The 25,321-nt window shown below is 41.9% G+C and overlaps 1 protein-coding gene across 1 annotated transcript in view; it reads right to left on the bottom strand.

Annotated features, from left to right (window-relative positions):
- LOC108780902 (GATA-binding factor C) overlaps positions 1 to 25,321 on the bottom strand; it is a 76,457-nt gene that overhangs the window by 39,172 nt on the left and 11,964 nt on the right. Inside the window, exons 2-3 of the mRNA XM_018548736.1 lie at positions 23,461 to 24,702; positions 17,235 to 17,376 (exon numbers count right to left, since the gene is read on the bottom strand). Of these exons, the coding sequence (XP_018404238.1) occupies positions 17,235 to 17,376; positions 23,461 to 24,702 (1,384 nt within the window). The remainder of the gene's footprint in view (positions 1 to 17,234; positions 17,377 to 23,460; positions 24,703 to 25,321) is intronic.

Raw genomic sequence — 25,321 nt, forward strand, 5'->3', positions numbered from 1 at the left:
GAGCGTCGAATAAATTATGTGAACACTGTCGCAACGTTTGCATATACCTTCATTTCCGAGATGTCAATATCTTTCTGATATTTTTTCGATCCTACGATCTCCATATACCGTGGTTGCCACAAGTTTTGGGCTAATGGATAATTTTATTTTGCTTGGATAAAGAATCTTTACAAATAAAAATCTTGTGTACAAATCAATACTTTATACATATATTCTATCATTTACAATATCAGAGTCTTAAGTTGATTATAATTTTTAATTAACACAAACTGAAAGACATATTCATAAAAATTATTTTAAAATGATATGTTGGCCGGAAATTTTTGGCAGCTACTGTATATTGTTGATATATACATCTACTGGCTTTCCAAATAATGATTATAAAATATAATTTATCGTAAGGTTAAAAATTATTGCTTTTATTCTGAATTATGAAATTAATATGTGGATTATAAAAGCTGTTAATTTTACTATTGAATTTACGATCCATATAATTGTTTTCTATTTATTTTATCAATAATTTATATATTATGTGTTCCTTATATTATCGCGGAATAAGTTAATCGGAATCACGATGAGCTATGATATATTCGTGTGATTTTAAATTATAGTAATAAAGATGCGATAGTGAAGGAAAGGCAATAAACGAAAGACTTGTTATTTCTCTATCCTTAATACATTAATTCGTATAGTTTCTATAACTGCGAATATTAACGAGTATATTTCGCATAAAATTGCAATTTGTTTCTTGCATTTTAACTAACAATAAGATATAATCTGTAATTACAATAAAGTATTACAATGTACGTAATACGATAAAAAGCATATGGAATAATAGATGCATTATATATTTCTTGCCTTATTATAACTTCATTTCCATGAAAAGAAAATTATACTAATAAACGAGTACGAAAGTGTCTTTTTCTTGTCTTTCTTGATAATGCTAGTCAAGATCTGTCAAGTGACACGAGGCAGATGCCAGCAACGTGTTTCGACGCGTCGGCCATTCATCAAATGGATTTTTCTCCTCGAGCATACAGCGTTCTTATCTGCTCGGTCAACGATCGGCGCGATTAGCGACGGTGATTATTCAACCGCCTGCCACTTACTGCCGTGCATGACGATCTGCTTTATCGCGATTCGTCAGGAGACCTCGATCGCGGGGGCAGTTCGGACATCTTTTTTTTTTTTCGTCAACGAATCTCTATACGATCTACCTTCCGCATATATTGTTCTTATCACATACGTCAAGGAAACTTATTTACATTAACATATCCGCGTGTTTTCCCGAAATAAAGAATTTTTCTTCGCTGGGGAAAACATTGAATTAATATATATAAGGTATATATTTTCATTAATACATTCGCGTGTTTTCCTAAAATAAAAAAAATTTGTCCATTGGAAAATACATTCAACGTTTTAAAATATTAAATTAAAAAATATATCTTTACTATTATATCAGCATATTCTTTTAAGAAATAAAAAGTTTCTCCTTTTGGAAATATGTTTGACGTTCTAAATATTGAATTCGGATTTTTATCTGACCTGCAGGGTTGGAATACTTTTTTTCATAGAGATGTTTACGTGAATTGATATTCTCATCAACAGACATATTCGACCGAGATATTCAACCTTGCGAGGAACGGAGCCCAGTGATGCGCGATTCCGCGGAATCGCATTCGCCATACGCTCGCATTTATGCTAATACAGAGATTTAATTAATCAACGAAGCGCGCGAGCAAGACATTTATCTTCCACGATGGATTTTCCTCTATCTTCTCTATCTCTCCCTCCGTTCTCGCCTGATAACGCTTTTCGATCATCTTCTTGCTAACACGGGGCTAAAGGAGCGTGCGTGTCACGCGGCAGTGTAAGAAACGCGTGAGGCGGGTACGACTAGCTTGAGAGCCTTTCTAAGTCTTCCTACAACTGCGTTTAGACCGTGGCATTATTATTTATTTATAGCGCCATTATGTTGTCTCTATTATGTTGGTTCTCTCGAGTGGATGGTATAAATGCTGAGAGCAGCGCTCGTTTCTTCCTCGCGCCGCTCCCTCTCGTCGCCTCTCGTTGCACGTTGCTTCAAGCCACGAATGTATAATTATTATCGAACGCGCTAGCCGTCGGCAATGACGTCTGCGATCTACGCGAGAGATTGATCTCGGTGCTCGTTGCGATTGAAAATAGAAATTCGTTAAAATGCATCAATTAAAAGAAATAATCTTATTTTCGATCAAAGCGAAAATTGATTAATGATATTCGATTAAATAAAAGAAATGCTATATTTGGTCGAAGAGAATCTTACTGCCTAAATATTTCTGTGTGAATTCTAGGTAGTACTAACTAATTCTGTAAACCACGCGCAGAAATCTTAAAGTTTTCTATCATGCGCTTATTAAATTGACAAAAGTAATTTAATAATGTTAGTAAGAATTTGTATATGAATATTAATAATGTGATCTTAATGAAAAATTTAAATCTCTGAATAATATTCATAAGCAAACTTTGAAAATACTTTTTTCAGTTTTATAAACTGCGCGCTTCGGCTTATCAAATTTGAAACGCAATCGCAAACTGAAGCTGATGAAATATTATCTCAGATTATATTAACCGTCCATTTAATAATCGATGTTAATAAGCATCTTAAAAACCTGCGTGAAGAACTTATTGCAAAAAGTATTATCTCAGCCATCAGGAGTGGAATCTGGTTGAACTCTCGATTCTCCATTCAAGCATCATACCGATACCAGGAAATGTTTCCTAATATATCAGAAACAATAAGAAACGAGACCTCATCTCAATGAGGACGTAAAGGCAATTTTTTTCGAGATAAACGAGGTGCGTATATCCGAGCGGCTGCAGTTTTAAGCGCTCTTTACGCGAGCGTGACATTTAGAGACGCCTTAATGATGGAAACAGTAAATGTGTCTTGGCGATGAAGTCCATGACTGTCGCTCGGAATAGCCGTTGCGCCTTCGTTCGCGTTTATACGGCCGCAATAAATAACGCCGCGCTGGTTGCTGCAACCGTCCGCGCGCACGAGTCCCTCCTGTACGCGAAGATAGAATGTACCGTAAAACCCCGGCTCGCGTTTGAAATATCGTGATTCGATGAAGGAATTTCGGGCGTATTCAGAAATCGTGAGGAACGATAAATTCGCGATGTTGAATAATTTCCATCGAAAGTATTATATGGAAGGCGTGCAAACCCCGGCCGCCGGCCGTCAGATTTCAAGGCGAATAAGGATTGAGGCGAAGGTGCAGTGATAGGCACTGTTTAATCACGATGTTCGACTTGCAGTGGAGATCTCCCTGTGTCTCCTTCTCTCTCTAGAGCCGCGCCGCGTTTATTCACTCGCGGCAAATAATCGCGGGGACGAGCCGCATGCTCACGCTCGCTCGGTTATCGCTGGAAATTGCCGCTACGCCTACGCCTCTCTCGCGTGTGCACAGCAGCGGCACAATAAATAACGCTTGCGGCGGCCATTACTTGTCACTCACCCTCCGCACCCCCGTTTTCACGATTAAGGGTGAAAGGGTGTGCGGGAAGCGTCGACGCGTCTCATTCGTTACGGCGCGTTCCGTTTTCAGCGAAAGCTTAATTTTTCATACGACGATTGTACTGTAATTAACAGCAGAGTTATACTTGCGACGCGGGCTTGTCACAAATAATTCACAATTTTCTGATAAATGTGATACGTCGTGTACGTAATATATTCTGAAATGAAAGAATTCGATAAGAGCAATTCCAGAATATTAAATATAACTCTATCACAAGAAAAAAAAAAATATATATATATAGGTACACTATAAAAGAAAATTAAATTTTAATAAATATTTATTTGAATAGTTATAAATAAATATTTACTAAAATGTAAGTATTATCTGCTCGATACAAAAGTCATTAATTTGAGTATTATTTTTTTATTGAATATTTATTCACTGTACTTTTTCAATGTACAATTGATTTTTCTACGTGAAATTTTACCCTTTCTGAATTTATATCGGCGTGTAATGAGGATAAAGTGAACGCAAACGTAATTCTATTTCATCAAACCCGAGATCGTGCAACTGGACGTACAGGATCCTTGAATCGCGGTACCACCCATAAATCGCGCGCGAGCTACGCGGTTGCATTGTTGCGTATACGCCAACGATTTTACAGTCGACACGCATGATAAATTATTGGCGATCCCGGTCATTCCGTTCTTGGAATTTGTCGCACAAAACGCAGGAAGGCATAAATAATTCATCGGTCGCGAACGGAGACGAAACGGGGAGGACGCGACTCGGAACGTGTTGGTGCGGAGTCGAGATCGACATCCGCCTCGCGAGATCGCCATCTTGATCTCGTCGACGTATCCTCCCTGCTCGCATCCTACTCGGTCGTACCGGAAGTTGATCGATCGACAGCGAACGAAACGGACGCTCCTTAGAACTGTGCACGAGCGTTCGCTCGTAAAGTTGCCGAAATTCCGTGGAAGTATACACACAGCGTTCGCTCTATCACCTTCCTCTTGTTCGTTCGCAAGATGGGGCACGATATTCAGCGCCGTGACGGCGCGGCGCGGCGCGGCGCGGCTCTCTCGTGGACGCCATGCGCCGCGGGCGACACTCGCATTGGCTGGTAGCCGGCGTTTGCGCGCCGCTACGTCCGTATTGACTTTACCGTCGCTTCGCCCTCCCTATCCGCCCTCTCTCGCGAAAGCCGCAGACGTTCCGGCTACGGCGTACACACGCGTGTACGCACGCGTGCGCTAGCACACGTAGTCACGTACACGCTCGTGGACAAAGGAGGCGCGCGAGGCAAGCATTGGGGAGCAACAAAGGACGGTGCGGTTCGTCCGGGTAACGTACCGAACGAAGAGAAGCATCCGGCAAACAGGGGGTGGCTGACGGGCAGACTACACGCGAGGCGAGTGTCTTACAATTGATTTTCACGCCACTTTGATTTATACGAGAGTGCCACCATCGCGCGTTTTTCATGCCCGCGCGGGACCAATTCGGGGCTACCTCTATGCGGATGGAGTCGACCGGTCAGCCTCCTCTCCTCTTACTCTCCCCTTCCCCCTTTCGCTCTCACGTGACTGAAGAATTTCTCTCCAGCTCATGTGCCGCCTCCCTCTCGTTCGTACTTGGTGCCACGGCGGAGGATTTATGGACTCTTCCAGGACGATTCTTTTAAGATTGGACCCGCGCGCGCGACCCTTTTCCATTGGCGTTTTTCTCTCCGATTCTCAGACGTAGTCGATTGCCGATTCTAACTGGAGATCGATACTCGATGGGACGTAAAGGCAGATAAAAGCAAAGTTGAGAATGGGAGTGGAATTTTTGGGAGAATCGTATGAGACTTCGGCGGAATCGTTACTCCCAATCGTGTCTGGTAGGATTAGGGTGCTACTACTGATAGAGGTATTAGTCGTAATGCTACTGGATTAACTCGCACAATACGAGCACATCTTTAGACACGATTACCCTTGGAATTCATGGTGTTGCCATTGTCTGGGACAATATAGTTCAATTCGAACGCCACGGCCAATATTCATGCAGTTCCCATATCTGTAGTTTCCATAATTACGAAATGCCCCTCGAATCCGCTCAAATTAATAATAAAGCACATATTTATTCGATTATAATCTAAATCTCTAGCACACGCACACGCGCTTTATTTTATCAACATTTCCATTTATCGTTCCAATTAAGAGAGAATAAATACCTAATTTGCAATCTCGACTTTCAACGCCTTCCTGTCCATTCATTTTCATTCGCTCCTCAGGTATATACATATAATTTCAGATTCCAACTAATAATTTCTCCAACAAAACTATATATAAATAAATCACATTTTTCTCCCTTCCCACTTTCATCACTCTCCGTTGCCCGCAGCATGCACCACCATTTCCTAAATCACCGTCAAATCTCCCACCTATAGCTGTTAGCTGCTCAAGTCTCTCTCGTTCGTTCACGAAGGGTGGCTCGAAGGGAGGAATTCGTCTGAGCTGGAGCGTGCGCGAGGGTGAAGGAAGGGTGTAGCGGCGGCGGCGACGGCCGCGGGGTTTCTGCTACTCTCCTGCTGCAACGGGACACGAGCGGGATGGGATTGGTCCTTGATTGCTAGAGGGGTCGTTTCCCGGACTCGGGTGGGATACATCGAGATCGCGACCAATGATAGAGTGCGCAGCTGCCTTGGGGAACTAGCGAGGAATCCTCGTCTACCTCGACGAGAGGAAGATCCCCTTCTCCTGACAGAAAGGGCATAAAGGGCGAGCGGTGCCTTAAACCGCCGTCGATATATAGGGCGTTCCGAGGGGTTCGCATGGGAAAGGATTAGAATTGTGTTGGGAACACTTGGGAAAACAGGACATTTTTTCACGATCGAACGAAAAGAATACGTCGCTACAGTATCTCTTCGGTAGTGATCGATCGATGGTGTAATACCTACATGGATATACAAATCTGGAAATAATGCTGTTGGACCATCAAAATAATGATATAGAAAATTCACGCATGGATAAGTAATGTAAGAAGTTTTGACACTTCAGTAACCAACTTGATCATCTTATACATAATTATTTTAATAATTTAATCCAACGAAATTCTTTTCAGATCTATAATACCTAACTTTTAGATATTTTTACCGTTTTTTCCACCTACCTATCACGAATCGTTACGCTTATCTCCCGTTTCGAGTTGCAGACCGATGTTAGACAAATAGGTAACAATTAATCTGTTCACAACGCAATTTCTTCGTGTCGTTTCTGCCTGCGGTTGTAGATCAGCGGTCGGAATCGTGTTTTCGCCGGAAACTTTTTGTCTATGTCCAAGCGGTGTTCTTTGCCTCGACTGATAAGCGTGTAACGCGATAGCGGCGCGCACCTGCGTGTGCACGCCACGTCGGTCGGCGCGCCGCAGCGCAGCGAATTTTACCGCTCTCCTCGCTCCACCTTCACCGGCGCGATGCCCCGTGTGTGTTTGCCAATATAGGTAGAATTGATTGGAGCTTCGTTAGAGGGCGAGATCATAACAAGCCGGACCGGCGCGATTTGAATAATCATTTGCATAACTCACAAGCCGATATCAGCGGAGACCGCTTCGCACGGAACGATTAAATCGTTAATTCGTCTGTTCTCGCTCGCCTCTTGCACGCGAAACAATTTCACGCTCTTACAAGGAGGGAAAGCACCGCACCGATTCGACGCCGCGTACGAGTCTTAGCAGCGACGAAATATTTTCTCGGGATCACGACGGGCGGATCGGCGCACGCGAGAAAAATTTCTGCGCGCTTTCTCGACTCCGGCAGTTAACATTGCGGTGTAAGAACATATTTTATGGAGAGAGAGAATAAGATTTGTTAAAACGACTGAAAACTTTACTGATTCAGCCGTAATATACAGCTCTAGTTTTCTATGTCATAAAATAGCAAAGTCGTACAGTTGAAAAAAATTAGCGATAAGTTATCATATTTGTTGAAACAGTAGTGACTTGATACAGTTAAAAAATGACTTTCTATGAAAATCAATTCAATATATAAATTAAAATTTTTTACGAAACATGCTAGTTACAATGGCGTGTACTTTTGTTGCTGTAACAAAGAAAACTTGTTGCATTAGCAATTTTCATTGTAGTAAGGAATTCAACTGAATTGACAATTACTTATAAACCTAACTTCTTTGTAATCTTTTTGTTAGTCATAGATGTTGAACTCATCCAGCAAACTGTAGCTGAACCTTCAACCTATTTTTTTCCGTCTTGTCTCCTCGAAACACTCAATTCGATTACTTTGATGCTACTGTATATTTTAGCGACAGATTTATTCACGTACAGAAGGAATGATAAAGATCTAAAAATTTTACTATACATCAGATACAGATCCGAAAATAATTTTGTTTGACTCATTAAAATATTCAATTTAATTGATACAACGTTAAAAGGCTTTTCGCAGCCTCGTCATCAACGGTTAGTATTCTACGTAATTATTTTGATGGTCCAGCAAAATTATTTTCTGTATTTAGCTAAATTTTGAAATATTTCAATAGCGTCTTTTTCCCCGAGTATATAATACTTAAATTTTACAGAATAGATCCTTCTGCGAGAAATTGTCGCTGTACTTACTCGTCCTTCATATGGATGCGAGCAAAAAGAGTTACGGGGCTATAAATATACGCGTATGAAGAGCGAGCCGCGGCACTCTATCGACGAAACAATTGTTTCTTTGGGTCGGAGCGGATGATCGATCGGCTTGTCGGACGGCCGTAGTCGGCCGTCCAATCGCGGCATACCGAATCTTAAGTAGCCGTGTACCACGGGACGAAAAAGAAAAGCGTTACAACACACACGCGGAGTAACGGTGATGGTGCCGGGCAAACAACTGGCTTGAATTATCGCGTCAATAATGATCGAAGTGTGCGATCGTGTCTCGCCGAGCAGAATAGACAGGATCGTCGTTCGCGATTATATCCGTTCCCCGTCTATAAATCGACATCAATCCGCTCGATTTTTAGGCCTACCGACGCGCAATAAATAATCTTGCGTTATTTCGAACATCTCTCGATTTATCTCGCCCTTTCGGAAACCTCCTCCGTTTAAATGGAAATCCTACAAGGCCCTATCAACCGTCAGTCCTTTTTGACGCAAAGTCGCGCGCAGGAACGCGCAATATTTTACGAGTTATCGGCGCGGAATCTAATCGGTCTTTGGTTACTGCTTCGGTTATGCTAACGGGATCCAATAACTTTGTCACGCGTCTCGTTTTGCCGAGGCGACAAGCCCCGGGATTTATTTCGCGAATTTATGAGTGGAGCGCCGCGCGCCTCTCTCGCCCACAACAGTCGGAAGCAATTTACAAGTTAATAGGTTACGACGATTCGTTACGCGCCCTTCTCTCACACCTCGGCTCTCCCCCCCTTCTCCCTCTCACCTTCTCCTTGCTGAATTTATTTCGTTTGGTCCGCGCACACGCCCATCTAATTGGCTCGTCTGTCTCTCGCTCTTTCGTTCTTGCTCTCTATCGAAAATTATACGCGCGTACACCGTCGAAGAGGATACTAAAACCTTTCGAAAACAAGGTACAACATGAAGCACGCTCATCTCGCTTAATTCAATCGATTACAGAAATTAATAAATTTAACGTTATCAAGAATAAAACATTTTTGACCAGTTAACAGAGCAAAATGAAATTGAATTTAATAAATTGTACTTCACTTTTTTTCCCGCGCTGAAGAAGATTTATAATCTAAACGTTTGTAATTAACCTTATTGATAAGAGTACGTTCCAATTGTTTGCGAATTACATTTTATCACCTTATAAATGTATTATTTACGCATTGATAACTGCGGAGGATCATACAGATAAAATTATTTTCAGATCCGTATCTCGCTACATTTTTAAATTTTTCAGCAAAATTGCTCTTTCCGTCTCTCTTTATATATATTTAACTTTAAAATTATTATAAATAGATTAAAAGAGCCTTAAATAGCTATTTATGAATTATCATTTTATGATCTTGGAATACAATAATTGTCATGATGTTAATCAACCTGAATTACAATACATCGATTATCATACATTACAGCATGTAAGAGTCATAGCTTATATAATAGTTATTAAGTACGATGTAATAACGAATCAATCGATCGAGACAATACGTACGAGCTCTTTTGTTGGCGGAGAAATCGTAAATTCGTGTGCTATTGTTTCGCGAGAAGCGTTCCACGGTGGTGTAAATTCTCTCCTCGATCGCTGATCGAGATTCAATCGCCGATAGATTCTGCAGACGCCATAAGAGAGTATCGATCGGTGGTGTTGCGAGGTACATAGGAAAGAAAGGAAAGAAAGGTGCGCGGAAACGGGATCCGACGAGACGAGAGAAAAAGAGAGACGAGTCTGCGCGTCGTATTCAAAGTGTGAACGGATGCAAATCCCGTATCTCATGAGCGGAATTTTCAAGGAAGCTGAAAGATGGATGGAAGAGACGCTAGCGGCACCGAACAATCGACGATATTTGCATCTGGTACATAATTCAGTCACCGTTGCTGCCCCTGACGTACTCGCGGCGAATGCTGCTCATAGACCACCATAAGGCAGTCGGAGATCCTAGGCTTGCTCTCGACCGTGACGAAAAAAAAAGAGTACCACCAGTGGATTTTCGTAGGCGGACACGATTCTGCTATCGAGACTTTTCCAATTTTACTCTCGAGAGAAAGTAAATCGCTTTCCTCTTTATAATTTAATGAGCAATCTCATCTAAACACATAGAACGAAATTAGCGAATAGTTTTCACATCGATATATATATGAGACTTTATAAATTATTTCAAATTAATCGGAGCCTTTCTAATGATCATAAAACTAATATTTTGTTTGAGGAAAGATCTATGATCCAGAACAGGTTCGCGCGAGAGTAACGGAGGAGAATTGCCGCACGTACCAGATCGGAAAAAGAAAAAAAAGATCGAAAAGTTATTTGAAACGACTGTCGGGATATATCGCATGAATTAAACCGTAACGTTGACGAGTCATGAGAGCAATTACCGGGCCGCGCGGTGCATTATGTGGAAATTTTCATCGTTCTCGAGCGTGTGTCTGCCTGTATAAAAAGCGAACGCGAAGGGAAATTTTCACGGCGCGCGCATGCGAAAAACACGAGCTGGTCGCCGCCACGAATTATACTTTCACGCGGCGGAATAATCGAGTTCGCGCACCGGCAAGACGTATTCCAAGTCATTGCCCGGATTACATTGCGCCTTTACGAGAATCACAAGTGCACTTGGCGAGTATCACGCGCCCTTTTTACCTCCCTTTTTTCTTTTTAAACACCGTTCAATCACCGTCACGTAAGTGACGCACACGGTGGCCGTCTACGAGTCTTAAAAGCGAGTAGCCTGTAAAAATATGCCCCGTAACGACGTTATACGTTTTCTAGGAAGATCATATAACGACACTTTATCAAGTCATCAAAAGCCATTAAAAATTCACGCTCAATTATTATGACATTTAAACCGATGCTTTAGCGAGGAAAAATAAATCCCAGTCCTAGTAAATGAATACGGAGAGTCATTGGCCGGTTTGTTCTCCTATACGCTCTGTCTCGTTCATTCGTACGAAGGAGTCTTTACTGCTTTAGAAATACAATACGCGAGTGCGGGACGCCGGACAATTTCGACTCTGGCACACAGTCTGGAACACACTATTCATTTTCCACGTGGAGATCGATGAGGATAACCCTTTACACCCGGAGATCTTCGTCGCTCTTTCGCTTTCTCGGCCGCGCGCCATCTTGGCTACCTGAAGAGTCGACAAGATAAAATCGCACCGCAAAGTTCGGGGTCATTCCTCGCTTCGTCACTCCTTGAACTCGAACGGAATGGTTTCTCGAAAATCTTTTCGACGTCCTATATATCAAGTTTGAATGTAATACTTGAAAGCAATGACGCAAGACAAAGTCGGGATTGTTTAAGTATAATTCGTAGTTTCGATTTTATTTCTGAATGTTCTTCTTACATATCAATAAACTCTTTGCTATCAATGATAGCAAACGCATCGCGTGTCTCAAATCAGCCAAGAATTTAACAGATCCACCGAAGCTGCTGTTTCTGTTACAGCAATGGCAGCGCGCAGTTTCTGTTGGTATGCCCAGGAACGCCCGGAGAACCGTAATTCGACGAGCGTTGCTCAGCACGGACCGGGCATGGGCTCAGATAAGCATCGCCACAGGACGAGAGAGAAGAAAAGGGAAGCAGGGGAGCGTGTAGGACAGTCGTTAACGAGCGACTCCGCGCGCAGAGTTATTCTCTCTCCTTCGCGCGCCATGCCTTCCTCTTTTCTCCTACGACTATATGAGACTCGCGCGGCTTGTGATTTCAACTAAAAGATCATCTCTCCGTGTAATGTCGGGGATCGATTCCGGTAGCGAACCCGCGACTTCCGCGTTATTTTCTCACGTGAATACGAAAAGAATTATTAACATTATGAAAATAACATGGATTGTGAAAATGTTCATATTTTCAGAATGGGAACAGATTAGAAAAATTTAACTACTCTTTAGGCATTCGATTGTCAGATAAAAATTTCATGTTTGAAATTATCGTTTCTGAGCATTGCATTTATAAAATAAACGATAAGATACGAATGTAACAAAAATATCGCAAATTTTATAGTTATATTGACTAGATTTATCTTAACATGTCTCACAACATTTTTTACGATTGATAATCTAATTATATTACATTAAACAATTCAACTAATCAACTTATTGTTGCGTGGAAAGAACAATTTTGCTAAAGTATCTAAAAATTTAGTCTAGTTACAGATCTTCAAAATAATTATGTAGAAATCTCAAGCGTGATGAGTAATGTTGCAAAAAGTTTCGATCAACAACCAGTTTGAGTGTCTTTTCATAATTATTTCGATGGTACAACAAAATTAGTTTCAAATCTAGCTGAACTTTTGGATACTTCAGTGAAAGTCCTTTCCCCGTGTAAGTATGAATCACATTAAATTATTTATCGCATTCCGCACTCTTTCACAAAACGGCAGGTCGACGCCATATCGTCGATATGAGCGCAATGTTCCACCCCGCGCATACACGTGACCATATAGGTAGGGTAGGTAGGTATAACCACCCTTAGCGCGAACGGAAAGCAACAGCGAGAAAGAACGGGTGAGGCGGGGTGGAAAAAAAAAGAGAATCAAGGGGAGAGAAAGAGGTTAAGAAAAAAAAAAAAAAACGAAAATTTCCCAGCTGTTCAAGCCGGCGTTTTATCTTCCTGAAGGATCAAACATGGCGGACGTCGCAACGGGAGGGAGGGGGTTGCAACCCTTGCTATCTGCCTGATCGAAACCTCGCCGTCGCAGGAGTTCACGGCGCACGCGTGTGTGCGTACGTGCGTGAGTATATGCGTGTACGGAATTTCCGTGTAGCTCGATACGTACAATGGAAGAAGAGGACACGAGCGGTCGGCAATATATGCCACGACTTTATTATATACAGGGTGGTGGGCCGCGTGCACACCCGCGTGCGTATACCTGGTGGCCGCCTTTTGTTTCCCAGATCGTATCTACGCTCCGTTTTTCGGCGACACATCTGTGACTGGATTCAAACCGACCGACGACGTCCGCTAAAAATGAAACATATTGTGGAGGCATATGTCTTTTTGCGTGCCGTCTCCCCTTTTTTCAACCTTACTTTAGGAGCTTTCCAACAAGTGAGACATATCAACAAAAGTGTCATTCTGCTTTTTTTTTCTTCCACCGAACATCGGACAAAGACAGAACAATTCCTATGTTGATATAATAATGTATCTCTTGCTAGAAAGCAATCCCTTTGATATTTGAAACGTGTACGGCTAGATCATGTTAATCGTACTTCTTTGAAAACAAACTAAAAACTAGTTTCTCACTTTATACACGAAAAAAAAAATTAATTTCTCGCTACGAGAATTTGATCTCTTTTGCGAAAGTCTAATTCTGTCAGTTTTTTTTTGGTGATAAATGAAGCTTCTGGATATATTTTCATACCTAGATACTAATCGTTGAATAATGAATGGATCACATTTTCGTAACATTTTTCCCTTACGTGGAATACTACTGTTCGCGGCATCGTTTACCGAATGGGATCGATCGATGGTCTATCGTGAACGATCGGCCGTCATTTTACCGGGACAACCAGAACATTTGGGAATGAATTTCGATTGAGTGACCGCATAAATTTTTAATTCGGAAGTAAACAGGAACGAGTAAGTGACGCGCGGCGATTAAGGGCGCGTTCACACCTTGACAAAAAAGTAGAAAGCAGAAAAGTATAGCTTTCAATTGGAACTCATGTTTGTAGTCGATAATTTCAATTTTCTGTACTACTTACTACTAGCGCGAATCCTGATCGGTTGATGCTTTTCCGTCAAGGTGTGAATGCGCCCTAAGAAGGGAAAAAAAGGGGTATCTGAAGTTGTCGCGGTAGGAAAAAATGACGGAAAACGCCGAAAGAGTCGCACGCACGTGCGTACGCCCACTACTTTAAATCGATACATATTTTATCGACCGGCCGCGTTTTTACGCGCGCCCACGTCACGCACGCACAACCGCACCGCCGCGCGTGCACGCGGATGAATGATGGGTGGGCGTGTCGGTTCATCATCGCGTCGGAATATTTGTACGGGTCGTCATGGCGAACTCGCGAAACGATTGCCTCTGTTTAAACGGTGACAGCAAATGAATTATACACAGCAGGCAGGGTATGTACCTGGGATATATGTAGAATGTCCCACTCTCTGACGCGTTAATGATTGATTCTTTGACAAACTTCCTTTTCTTCCTTAAATCCCCGTCTATATTATATAGCTCTTTTTTCTGACGCAAGCGAAATTTCACTATCAAATTTTATCCTTTGTTCAAATTTCGGTTTGTATTAAATAACATTAATTTAACACTAAAAATCAACTCTAAATTTTTCCATATTTTTTTGAAAGCTTAAAACAATAAAAACTTACAGACGGAGGAAATAAAAAATATGATTGCAAATGAAGAATTAAATAACTGAACCAACGAATAATTGCGGAAATACTATAATCAGAGATTTACAATAAAATGCACCAAATATTCCTCGAAATGACTTATCTATGAAAATTTGCACAGTCTCGTACGGTTTGATCGAGCAAAATCGCAATGAACTCTGTGCGTTTCACGAAAGAAAGTGATCGTGATGCGTTAAGTGAGCAACAAAAACATAATGGGTACGGAAAATTGCATGAGGCGGCAATGATGCTGTTTGTAAAACTTCGTTAATTAACGAACGCATCGAGTGCAGCGGCCATATCTATAATTACTCGCGAGGCGACGCCGGGCGATGAAAAACTTTTGAATTCATCAGCCTTGCTCTATCGCGTACCGGGGAGAAAGTGCGATAACGAGAGGGATAGTGAAACGTCAATACGCGCTTCTGCATCGGAGGTATGTCGGTCCGCTCGTTGCATCTCGGGCCGATCTCAACAAGACGCGCCTTCGCTTTAGAATGCCGCGCGAGCTGTCATCATTGCGATCTGAGAAATGGAGACTTAGGGATGGTTGACACTCACGAAAGTGCACGTCAAGAGCACACATAGACGTCCATTGTCTATTTTTCTATCACAAAAATTATAGATTAACTTTAACCTTCGTTTAACTTACAGTTGATCCTTTTCTCATTATAAGAATCAGAAAGATAACGAGTAAATTAAACTGAGATTAAAATTAAATTATTTCGATAGAAATAGACATAATTGACCGAACAATCTTTCTTCTTCACGGAGATTGCGTGCTTCACCACTATGATACTTTCGATCGCTTAGTCGATATTGACACGCACACGCTTCGCAAATATTCTAAGGATACCTCCGTCAAAAGGGCTTTTATATCAATATTTGAAAATTACGACTGTAAAATTTATAATAAAATAGTTTGTTGGAAAATATTAAAATTATTCTACATAAGTCGCAAACGCAAAACGTAATTCGCAACGCTTGTCGCGACAACCAATCAAAAGCGGTTATATCAACATCTTGATTTTCTGCGAGTGACAATTAACTGCTGCGTTATATAGAATAGACCTTTAGTCTTGCACTATTTTGCAAACGATTGAACCACGCTATACGCAATAAAAAAAGAAGAGTTCGATTTCGGATAAGTGATTAGAGAGACGGAAAGTGTAAACCCCATAAAACAGACGTTTCGTGATCGATTCCGCGAATTTTCGTGAGTGTTTAGTTCAGGTCGAATCGCTGTTAGGAGGAGAGTCCGAACGATGGAAGAGGAAGCAGAGCCGGTGGTATCGAGTTTCCGCATCGGTACTTCGGACGAGGCTGCTCCATCTACATAGGTGCTAGCCGAGTCGCCAAAAATAGATCGAGTTCACACGAATTCTACGAGCCGATCGCACGAAACCTCCGGCTACCGTTCGTGATATCGATCGAACTGGCAGCGACCTGATATGTGCGGAACTCGCCTATAACGTGCCACGATTGAAAACGTGCTTATGAAAACCATGTATCTATTATAATTTAAGAATATAAGTAATACAAATTTATGATTAGTGTGTGTTAATTACGGACATACAATTACTGTATTTATTTTTTGAATATATTTTAACTCGATCTTGAGAGTTTTGAAACGTTCATATTCGCGAGAACGTATTCAAGCCTGACTTACATTCAAGTCGCTAAGTTCTAAGTTGATATTAAGTAGATTCTTATATTTAAGACTGTCTTTTGAGTGCAGTCTCAAAATGTCCTGAACCAATCACAGGACTGCGCATTAGCATCATTAAAATATTACTTAGGACAATCTTAAAATAAAAATACCGATCACAGTTCTTGAAATGCGCTATTTAATTCGGATTTCATACATTCTTATTTGTATGTTCCACGCTTGACTTAGGCTCCCTCGTGACGTGTAAAACTTGCCCATATCACGTATAAAAATTCACTCAGGCGTCACGTCTCTTCCGTTCAAAACGATTAATTTGAATGAATTTAAGTTAATTGATGAAATTATGAGAGGTTTTGTATACTTCCGATGTGATTAAGGTGATTCCAGATATGTTCTTGTTAACGGAAGATTGCAAGGCGCGTTCTCCAATAACGGCGATCCACCGCACGAAAATCATTCGACCCGCCATCACCGGGCGCGTTGCGATACGAAGCTGCTAATCACAGTGGAGAGAAGCGGAGCGTATATTAATCAGCGGGTACAGGAAATTAACTTGGCCTTGTTTTATCTTGCATTCTGATTACTATATCTACACACCGCGAGAAACGCATATCTTCGTTCTCTCTGCTGTACGTACGTGCTAATTAAGTATGTGTGTCTTGCTTACGCGAAGGAAGCGATCAAGGACGTACTTTTACGAATAAGGTGTAGACAGAAGACGTAGGATTTTTGTCGAGACTGAGATATCAGTGAGACTAAGTTCAACAAGTCAATATATTGAGTTTTATCGCGCAAAATACTATGCATTTCCACGCCATTTTTCAACATTTTACATAATTGCCTACTTAATCTAGCCATAATAAAGCAGATATCAATTTACATACGAGTGTTTGCTTATTAATCAGAAGCAATCGATATCGAATGTAAAAAAATAAAATTGCCTTCTATTTATTTTTATGTTGTCTGATTAATCGAGCTTGACGGAAATACATATAATCGTATAACGGTCGCTCGTATTTCGCTCGTCAAGGAACTAACACAGCTTAGGTACTTACCAGGCGTCGTTTCGGCTTGATGAGGGGTCGATTCTGACCGTTCATCTTGTAATAAAGCCCGCAAGCGTTGCAGAGGTAGTGACCAGTGCCGTCTCGTCTCCAAAGGGGTGTCGATGTGGCTCCGCAATTCACGCACTCACGACCCTCTACCCCGACGGAACGAAAATCATATTAATTCGGCGCAGTTCATATCGCGCAGCGATATTACTCACTCGTGTTCGCGTGCGAAACGCGAGATCAAATTTGTCAAAGTGGGAACTGCTCAGGCTTCTCTTCGAGAACTCGATTCTAACATTTCCCACGCGAACACGGAAGCACGTTGATCGCGCGAAGGGGCAGCACAGTCATCGTTTTCTTTCATCGTATAAGCTATACTTTTGAGAATTTTTATGCAAAAAAATGCCACTTCTGTATTAAAAGTTTCTTTTCTATTTTCTACTATTTAGATAAAATGACATTTTCTTCAACCAACACATTGCCCTTAAATTTGATTATATAAACTAAATAATGAATGCATAGATTTAACTTCGGTGAATCAACGTGCGTTTACAGAGAGATTTGCAAACAGTCAGGTGACTCGTGAAAAAGAATTCGCATGCAGAGTTGCAGACATACCAATATCAAGCGATTACCAGAGCAAAAGCAGAGTCTCTTTAAGACCATGGGCGTTTATAGGATTCACGGATCGAACTTACGTTAGTGCTTGGTTGGTTAGTCCTCAAGGACACTGCGAGTAGAAAGAAGCGGATATGAGAGGAAGAAGGACGAGATTCGTTCATACCTCCCGGTTTATGAGCAGACGACATGAGCGGTGTTGCTTAAAGATTGGCAAATTTATTTTCTAAATGTTCCTAAGGATTCACGTTATTCCTCTACAATTGAAGACCCTCTAATCAAAGACTGGGTTATAAAAGAGTGTCGGCTATTTTCTTACAAAATCCTGCAAGTGACAAAACACTATTTCACTTTGCAGTGATGCGAGAGAAAAAAAATATATGTTGTGAAAGTATGAATCGCCAGAAAATGTTGAATCAATCAAAAATATCAAATCTTTAATTAGAGGGTCCTTTATCCACAATAAGTATATAGCGTTGTCTTTCTCGTGGAATTAGAAAATCAATTTAGATTTCTCACAACACGCGCGACTCTGGACGGGAAATAAGAAAGAAGGATACACCGTGGATACGAGGATCATTTCTCCCGAAATGCGCGTTTCACGAATCGTCCTCCGAGCTGCGTCCTCCGCGGAGATATATCCGAGTTTATCGGCTGCTACTGAAAATGATTGCTATTAAATTGCGTCGTAGGATCCCTCGTTGACGCACGAGAGACTGAATTGTCGACTGTTACGCGATACGATTGAGCGCAATTCGAGGTAAAAGTAAATGGCTCTGTTCAGTGGCTGTCAAATAATCTTAACGATGCTCGTAAAAGCCACCCTCTGACTACCTCTGCGATTAGATCAATTCTATCGTTGACATCTCTATTGCTAGTGTGCGTTTTGATTTTGTACAAAATTTTTAGTGTAATTTATCTTGCGAGGGATATATATTTTGTTTTATAAAGGATATAACAATTGGAAATCCATATCAATTCCAAAAAGATGTCGTGCCGATGATGGCGATATCGATTGTACGCGCGTCGCTGATTAATGACTCGACCTCAATTTAACGCGAAATTTGACGGCGGCAGAATAATTCTAGCACACGTAACGTAGGTCGCATGTAATTGTCGACACGCGAGCGGCTCGTTTGCGAGTCCACCATGTAGATGAATCTGTAACCGAGCAGTCGAACGTCAGTCTTTTCGTCAGGCTTGTCATACACGTGTGTGAGATGCAATCGAGAAACAAAACAACACAAACGAGATCCCAGTACCTCGATTTTGTAATTCTTAATGATAATGTCGGTAACACATATTGTCGTTGCGCAGATATTACATTGTTAGATATCAAAGGAGTAATGATCCATTGTTTTAGTTAATGGCATATTGTATAGGAGCAGTGGCGACCTATAGAAATGATTGAAAACAACTCAAATTGAGTATAATTTGGCATTGTACTCAATGAATTTAGCTCTCCTATAGAAAAGGGGATCGCGCGACCTCCGGTTTCGTCTATTTTACAAAGTCCATGCGTTGTTTAACAGAGGAAGAAGTTTCATGATGTATATTATTTACTTCTTTTTACCCATTTTGTTATACAGATTAGATGAAATATGAATAAAACAGCATCCGATCAAATCCAGTCTTACTTTTCTAGATATCTTGAAACTTCACACTTTACCGCATAGCTACAGAATCAAAGTACAGGTTTTGACGTGAAAGAGATGCTATGTTCAATGGTCGCCTAATTGTCGTTTTGTGATTCGAGATCGATTTCGAAACTAACTGGAAGGCCTCACTCTTCCACGGCATTTTAATTCGATTTTGGTCTTACTGACCCGCAGATTCGAGGGTGATAACGCCTACAACTACCGTCAATCGCTGATGCTACGTTCGGAATCCCTCTCTCAAGCCGACAATAACAGAGCGGCATAAATGCGATCAATCTTGATCCCCTCACTGCTTTCCGATTTGATTTCGATGACGCCTCGATGATTGCTGATTAAATCCTGATCTCTCTCTCTCTCTAGTACTATATTATTTTTTAATTGACATCCTTGCTTTGTTCATCGACAACGCGGGTTTCACCCTTTGGCGGAATAAATTTTTGGTGATTTAATTATTAATCAATTTTGTTGATAATAGAATGTTCATCGCTCTTTGGCATTTATATTATCGCCGATAATAATTTCCGACTACATATATTTTCTTGTACTGATGTTTCTCTGATTATCGATCAGTTCGTAACGATGGAACGAACGGGCGGACAGTTTCTGACGCAGACGATGGGTATCAGCCACGAAACGTCGAGGTGACGCTCGTTTGCGTCGTTACTCGAAATATAGTCCTCGTGTCAGAAGGTGACGCTAAAATGGCCGGTTTCACCCCAAAGGGACTGGTATCGCTCCCATTTTCGACATCACCTCCGACCTTAATGCCAGGCATGCAACGAAGCGCTCGTTAGACCACTGCTTCCGTTTCAACTTTCGCGAAGCTTTCCGAATTACAACACGAAACGCTTGATAAAACGGTATATCGTAACAGTATAAAATTCTGCTAAATTTGGAATCGTTTTTTGTATTTGTACTCATCCAAATGCACACCTAAATAAAACAATTGCGTTTTTCCTCATTTTTTAAATTATATGTCAAGTATTCCTTATTTTATGTCAATATTTTTTTTACATCGAGTAACTCTCGTTCTGATAAAAATTTCAAAAAATTTCTCTGTAAGTGTCCTATTATTCAATATCCGTTGTGAAAGTTAGGCGTCTATTGTTGATACAGAAACAAACGAGCGAGGACTATTTAGGGTCAAAACAGCCTGCCTAGCCACCGGTGTTCGTTGGCGCGCGAAGAAAATCGACGAAGTGGAGGAAGGAAGCCACCGCTTGTCCCGTGCCACTTCTGTCATCAACGGTCGAGTTATGATTCAGTACGAAAGAAGCGACGTTCCGTCACGAATTTTGCACTGGCCCATGATTATCTCTCTTCCACCCTATTGTCCTTTTTCTCCTGTCCGTTAATTACAGTCGTAATCCTTTCGAACCCAACAGGATTTTCCGTAAAGCTTCTGCTCCCTGATGACTTTCTGGCGCTCATTAACTTTTTAGTTATAAGAACACTAATGACTTCTAATTTATTTATCATTTACATTGCATTCAAAGCACTGTCAGAATGCATTTTTAACATTAGACATTATTCACGTCTTCGATTTCGTATAATGTATCTATGCGACTTAATAACAATTTATTTATCACTTACATTGCATTCAAAGCACTGTCAGAATGCATTTTTAACATTAGACATTATTCACGTCTTCGATTTCGTATAATGTATCTATGCGACTTAATATCGATATATTCGCGTCATTCGTTGCTTTCCTTACAGCCGTTTATTGTAATATTTCCATATCGTATTAATTAACTTCCTCTGATGATCAAAATCGTTCCACACTTCATTCGTCCATACGGAGAGGAAATCTGTAGTATCTATCAAGTTTTTCGTTCCATCTCATTCTTACCTCTTTCCCATCGCGTGCGAAGGATATTTGCCAATCCCGTGTCTACCGTCTGTTTTTCGTGCCGCGAGGTATTACTCAATCGACAGCTCTCAAGCGTCACTTCGACTGACGTACTTCGTTACGGGAGCCATTTTTCGTGGCCTTCTCACAGGCGATTTTCTCGACGATCGCGATAGGTGTCGCTAAATGAACCGCCAATGACGTGGATGCCGCCACCGCGGCTCCGTCTGGCTTCTTCTTCGTCATCGAGAAATTCCGCGCGCGCGGCTAGTTGGTGTGTGTCGTAAGTCGATTCAATTAGCGAGCTTCCATGGCGCGAAGCCGAGGGCCATTGTTCCCGGAATTGGGATTTTTACCACGCCACCGCTGCCGCTCCACGCTAGAGAGCGACCAGCTATTATTACCGCAATCAGCGTATCCGGCATTTTTCAACCGTTTCTGCCTTCTCCTTTTCTCCTTCCTCCGCGACATCAACTACTTCGACGACAACATTACGGACGTTACCGAAAGAAACGTATAATTTCCCAAAAGTTCGTCGATCGCGCTCGAAAACTCTTTGTACATTCTCGCGACGAGATGCTTCACGCAATCGTACTTTACGGATAATAATATTAATGGACTGTAATTGGTTCGTGAATCCGTGACGAATGCGACTCGATCGCGTGTGCTCGCACGAGGGGAAAAAAATGATTTGCCGAAGGGGTATGCCATTGAAAAATGGTCCGTGGACTCTTTGAGAGGGAGCTTTGCCGTGACAAAAACAAAAATACAGCGCTAGCCACACCACATCGAAAAAAAACCTGTGCTTCTTCGCATATTTTTGTGTCTTTGCGTATGTATGTGTGTCCGTGTGAGTGTGTACGATATATGTGTGAGGAGGGGGGAATCAGAGAGAGAAGTATGCGTATTTATAAATAGGGAGATATATAGTAGTAGATACATATATCGTGTTTCATTTCGTAAATCGGGTGTGGTGCTTCACGCTCGCTCTCTCGAGTGGGTGCCACGCAAAAAACACATTAGTGAGGCAAAATACAAAAAACCACAATCAGTGCCTCCCTCTCTCTTTCGCTTTCTTTCTATTGTGATACAGCTCGTCGAAAAAAACGAGAGAAACGGGTGGAAAGAACGTGTTTTGAACGAACTTTAAGCGTAAGACGACCGCCACCAAAAGCTCACGGTTAAAATCAAGATAAAGAATAAAATAAAATCGAATAATGAAATCAACGAAATAAAACAAAATTGATAAGTATCCTGTCTATATATTCTCTTGCCCTCTTTACATATCCAATCGATATTCGAAAGACGCTTCCGAAAGATGTAACGAGTGGATGTCGAGCGAGGGAGAGAATACAAGCGAGATATAAAAATAATTTCTATAAGAAAGTTAATGGAAAATTTTTTCAAGTTAAATAAAACTGTACAGATTAATAAGAAATTTAATGTAACAGAAGTAATATTATGAATCAGGAACAAAAAACGCATTGGCGTCGATTATGTTAAGCTTATATAAATTGCACGAAATATGATAAGTCATATTTTTCGATAATGTAATACAGCACTGAAAATATCAGATAAAATAAAAGGTGCATAAGAATTAACTGAAATTTATACATTAATGTCTTTAATTTCAACAATCGACGCCGGTGCAAAGAAGCGAAACTAAAGATGCCGAAGCAAACAATTACGCAAAGGAAATGATAAATAATTCAAGAATATCGCAACACATCCTATACGGGAAAAGTCTTATTTTATCAGTTGTATCCTAATAACGTGTCTTTCAAAAATTTTAAGATTTTTTAATTACGAAACAATGCAATATATAAAATAATTAACATTAGTAAATTTTTTTTTAAGAGAGGATGGAGATGATTTTAATTATTAAATTCATCGCCACGCAAGACCTCAGGGCTTAAGAAAGAGATCTTCTACTCAATCCTGTAAGATTTTCTAAAACACTTTTCCCGCATGGAAATGTAAGCGAAGAAAAGAACAAATTAAACATATACTCGAAACCAAAAGTATAAATTCGAAAATGAAAGTAACTAAAAAGAAAAAACCCAAAGGAAAAACAGAAAGAACCGTGATAGGCGCGTGCCGCTTACCGGCGGACGTCCTCGACTTGTTCCTCGGCTTTTGCTGCTGCTGTTGCTGCGCGGAGGGCGAGCCCGGCGTGTTTCCGTGCGCGGCCGCGTGACCGACTAGCAGCTTCGAGTCGGCGCCGCCGGGTAGGCCGCCGGCTAGGCCGCCGGTTGCATTACCGGTGCCGGCACCGCCGGCATGGTGACCGAAAATACCGGCGATCGCGGCTGCACTGCCGTTGTGCGGATTGTGGGACGCGGCGGTAGACGACGAGGTGGCGCCGTGATGATGATGATGGTGATGGTGGGTGGTGGTGGGATACTGCAGGTGCTGGTACATATTGTACGCGCTCGCAGCTGGGTCATACTGCGAACCGGAAGTGGCATGGTGGCTGTTGGTCGCTGCCGCGACGGCGGCCGCGGCCGCGTAATTGTCTCTACAGGGCGAGGCCGCGCCGCCGCCACTGCCACTGCCGCCACCGCCGCCGCCGCCGCCACCACCACCGCCACCACCACCGCCGCCGCCGGCCGGCACACCGTTGTTGCTCTGATACGCGTCCTGTTGCTGTTGTTGCTGCTGTTGCGTGGCACTCGCCTGTTGGCTGCCCGTCACATTGCCAGATTGATTATTACCTTCTCGTTGCTTCACCTGGCCGGCGGATGAGCCGTTCGTGCCGGCAGGACCATTGCTGCCGTTGTTGGAACCGTTGTGTTGCTGATGTGGCGGCGAGGGCGCTCCGTGATGATGGCCAAGCATCACCGTCGGCTTGATGTCGCACGAGCTGGCACCGGATGCGCCTAGCGCGTCTTGATGGTGCATAAACGCGCCCATTACCGCCGCGTGAGCGACCGCCGCTTGGTAATCGCTGGTAGTACCACCGCCCAACCCGGAGAGAGGATTACCACTGTTATTATTATTAGCGCTCGTAGAGTTGTTGTTGTTCGTGCTGGAGGTCGTGCTGGCGGTTATGCTATCAGGCGTAGCATCCTTGGGCGGTGTCGGCGGAAAGGAGAAGAGATGATGACCACCGCCACCGTGACTCGACAAACTTCCAGTGGTGGGTGGTAGCGAGGATCCTAAGGGACTCTGCGGCTTCTCGTCGTTCACAGCACCGCCCGTGGTCGTCGTCGCGGGGAATCCCCAGGGTGTCTTCGAGGTATCCGCGCTGCTGCCGGAGAGCCACGGATGGAGAACCGAGCTGTGGAAATGCGGCCGGCAGACTTGGCTCACTGGACCGCTCGACACGCCGCTGCTCGACATTCTCGCTGAAAAGCAAACGAAATGTGGAACGTTACATAGGATAATGCACATGCAAATAAGAATAAATTATTATCTATATGTAAATTGTGTATCGATGTTCAATCAATACTAAAAAGAAACATATTTTTTTATGTTCAGAAATTATATGGATTCTTAGGATTCCATTAAAGTTTTCGTTTATAGAGTTTCACTTAAAAATTTTTAATTCAAAACTATGAAAATAAGGTTCAAAAACATAAAATTATACCAAATCATTACTATTTGAAAAGTCCCGGAATCGTCACGACTCAGATGTTCCAGTTATATCAGGTTATCTAATTAAATAAATAATTATAACACAAAAAGTTTAAATCCTGATTGAATAGCGAAATCATTACATGTTACGATACCGACGAATATAATATATTTCACAATGCGGACAAAACTTTTTGTTCTTAAAGTAAAGAGGAATGAAAATAAGTTCTGCATTTAAGGGGCATTGATCGTTCCAGCTGTTAAGCAAGTTTCATTGCTGCTACTCTACCTGCCATAAATATTTTTAAAAACTCTGCCATGAAGAGCTCAACCAGATGTCTCGTGATTCGTTTGTGTGCAAGAGTGCGATCGTGCTACACTCGGGAATCG

The sequence above is a fragment of the Cyphomyrmex costatus genome, unplaced genomic scaffold (genome assembly GCF_001594065.2).
Source record: "Cyphomyrmex costatus isolate MS0001 unplaced genomic scaffold, Ccosl1.0 scaffold75, whole genome shotgun sequence".
Classification (NCBI taxonomy): domain Eukaryota; kingdom Metazoa; phylum Arthropoda; class Insecta; order Hymenoptera; family Formicidae; genus Cyphomyrmex; species Cyphomyrmex costatus.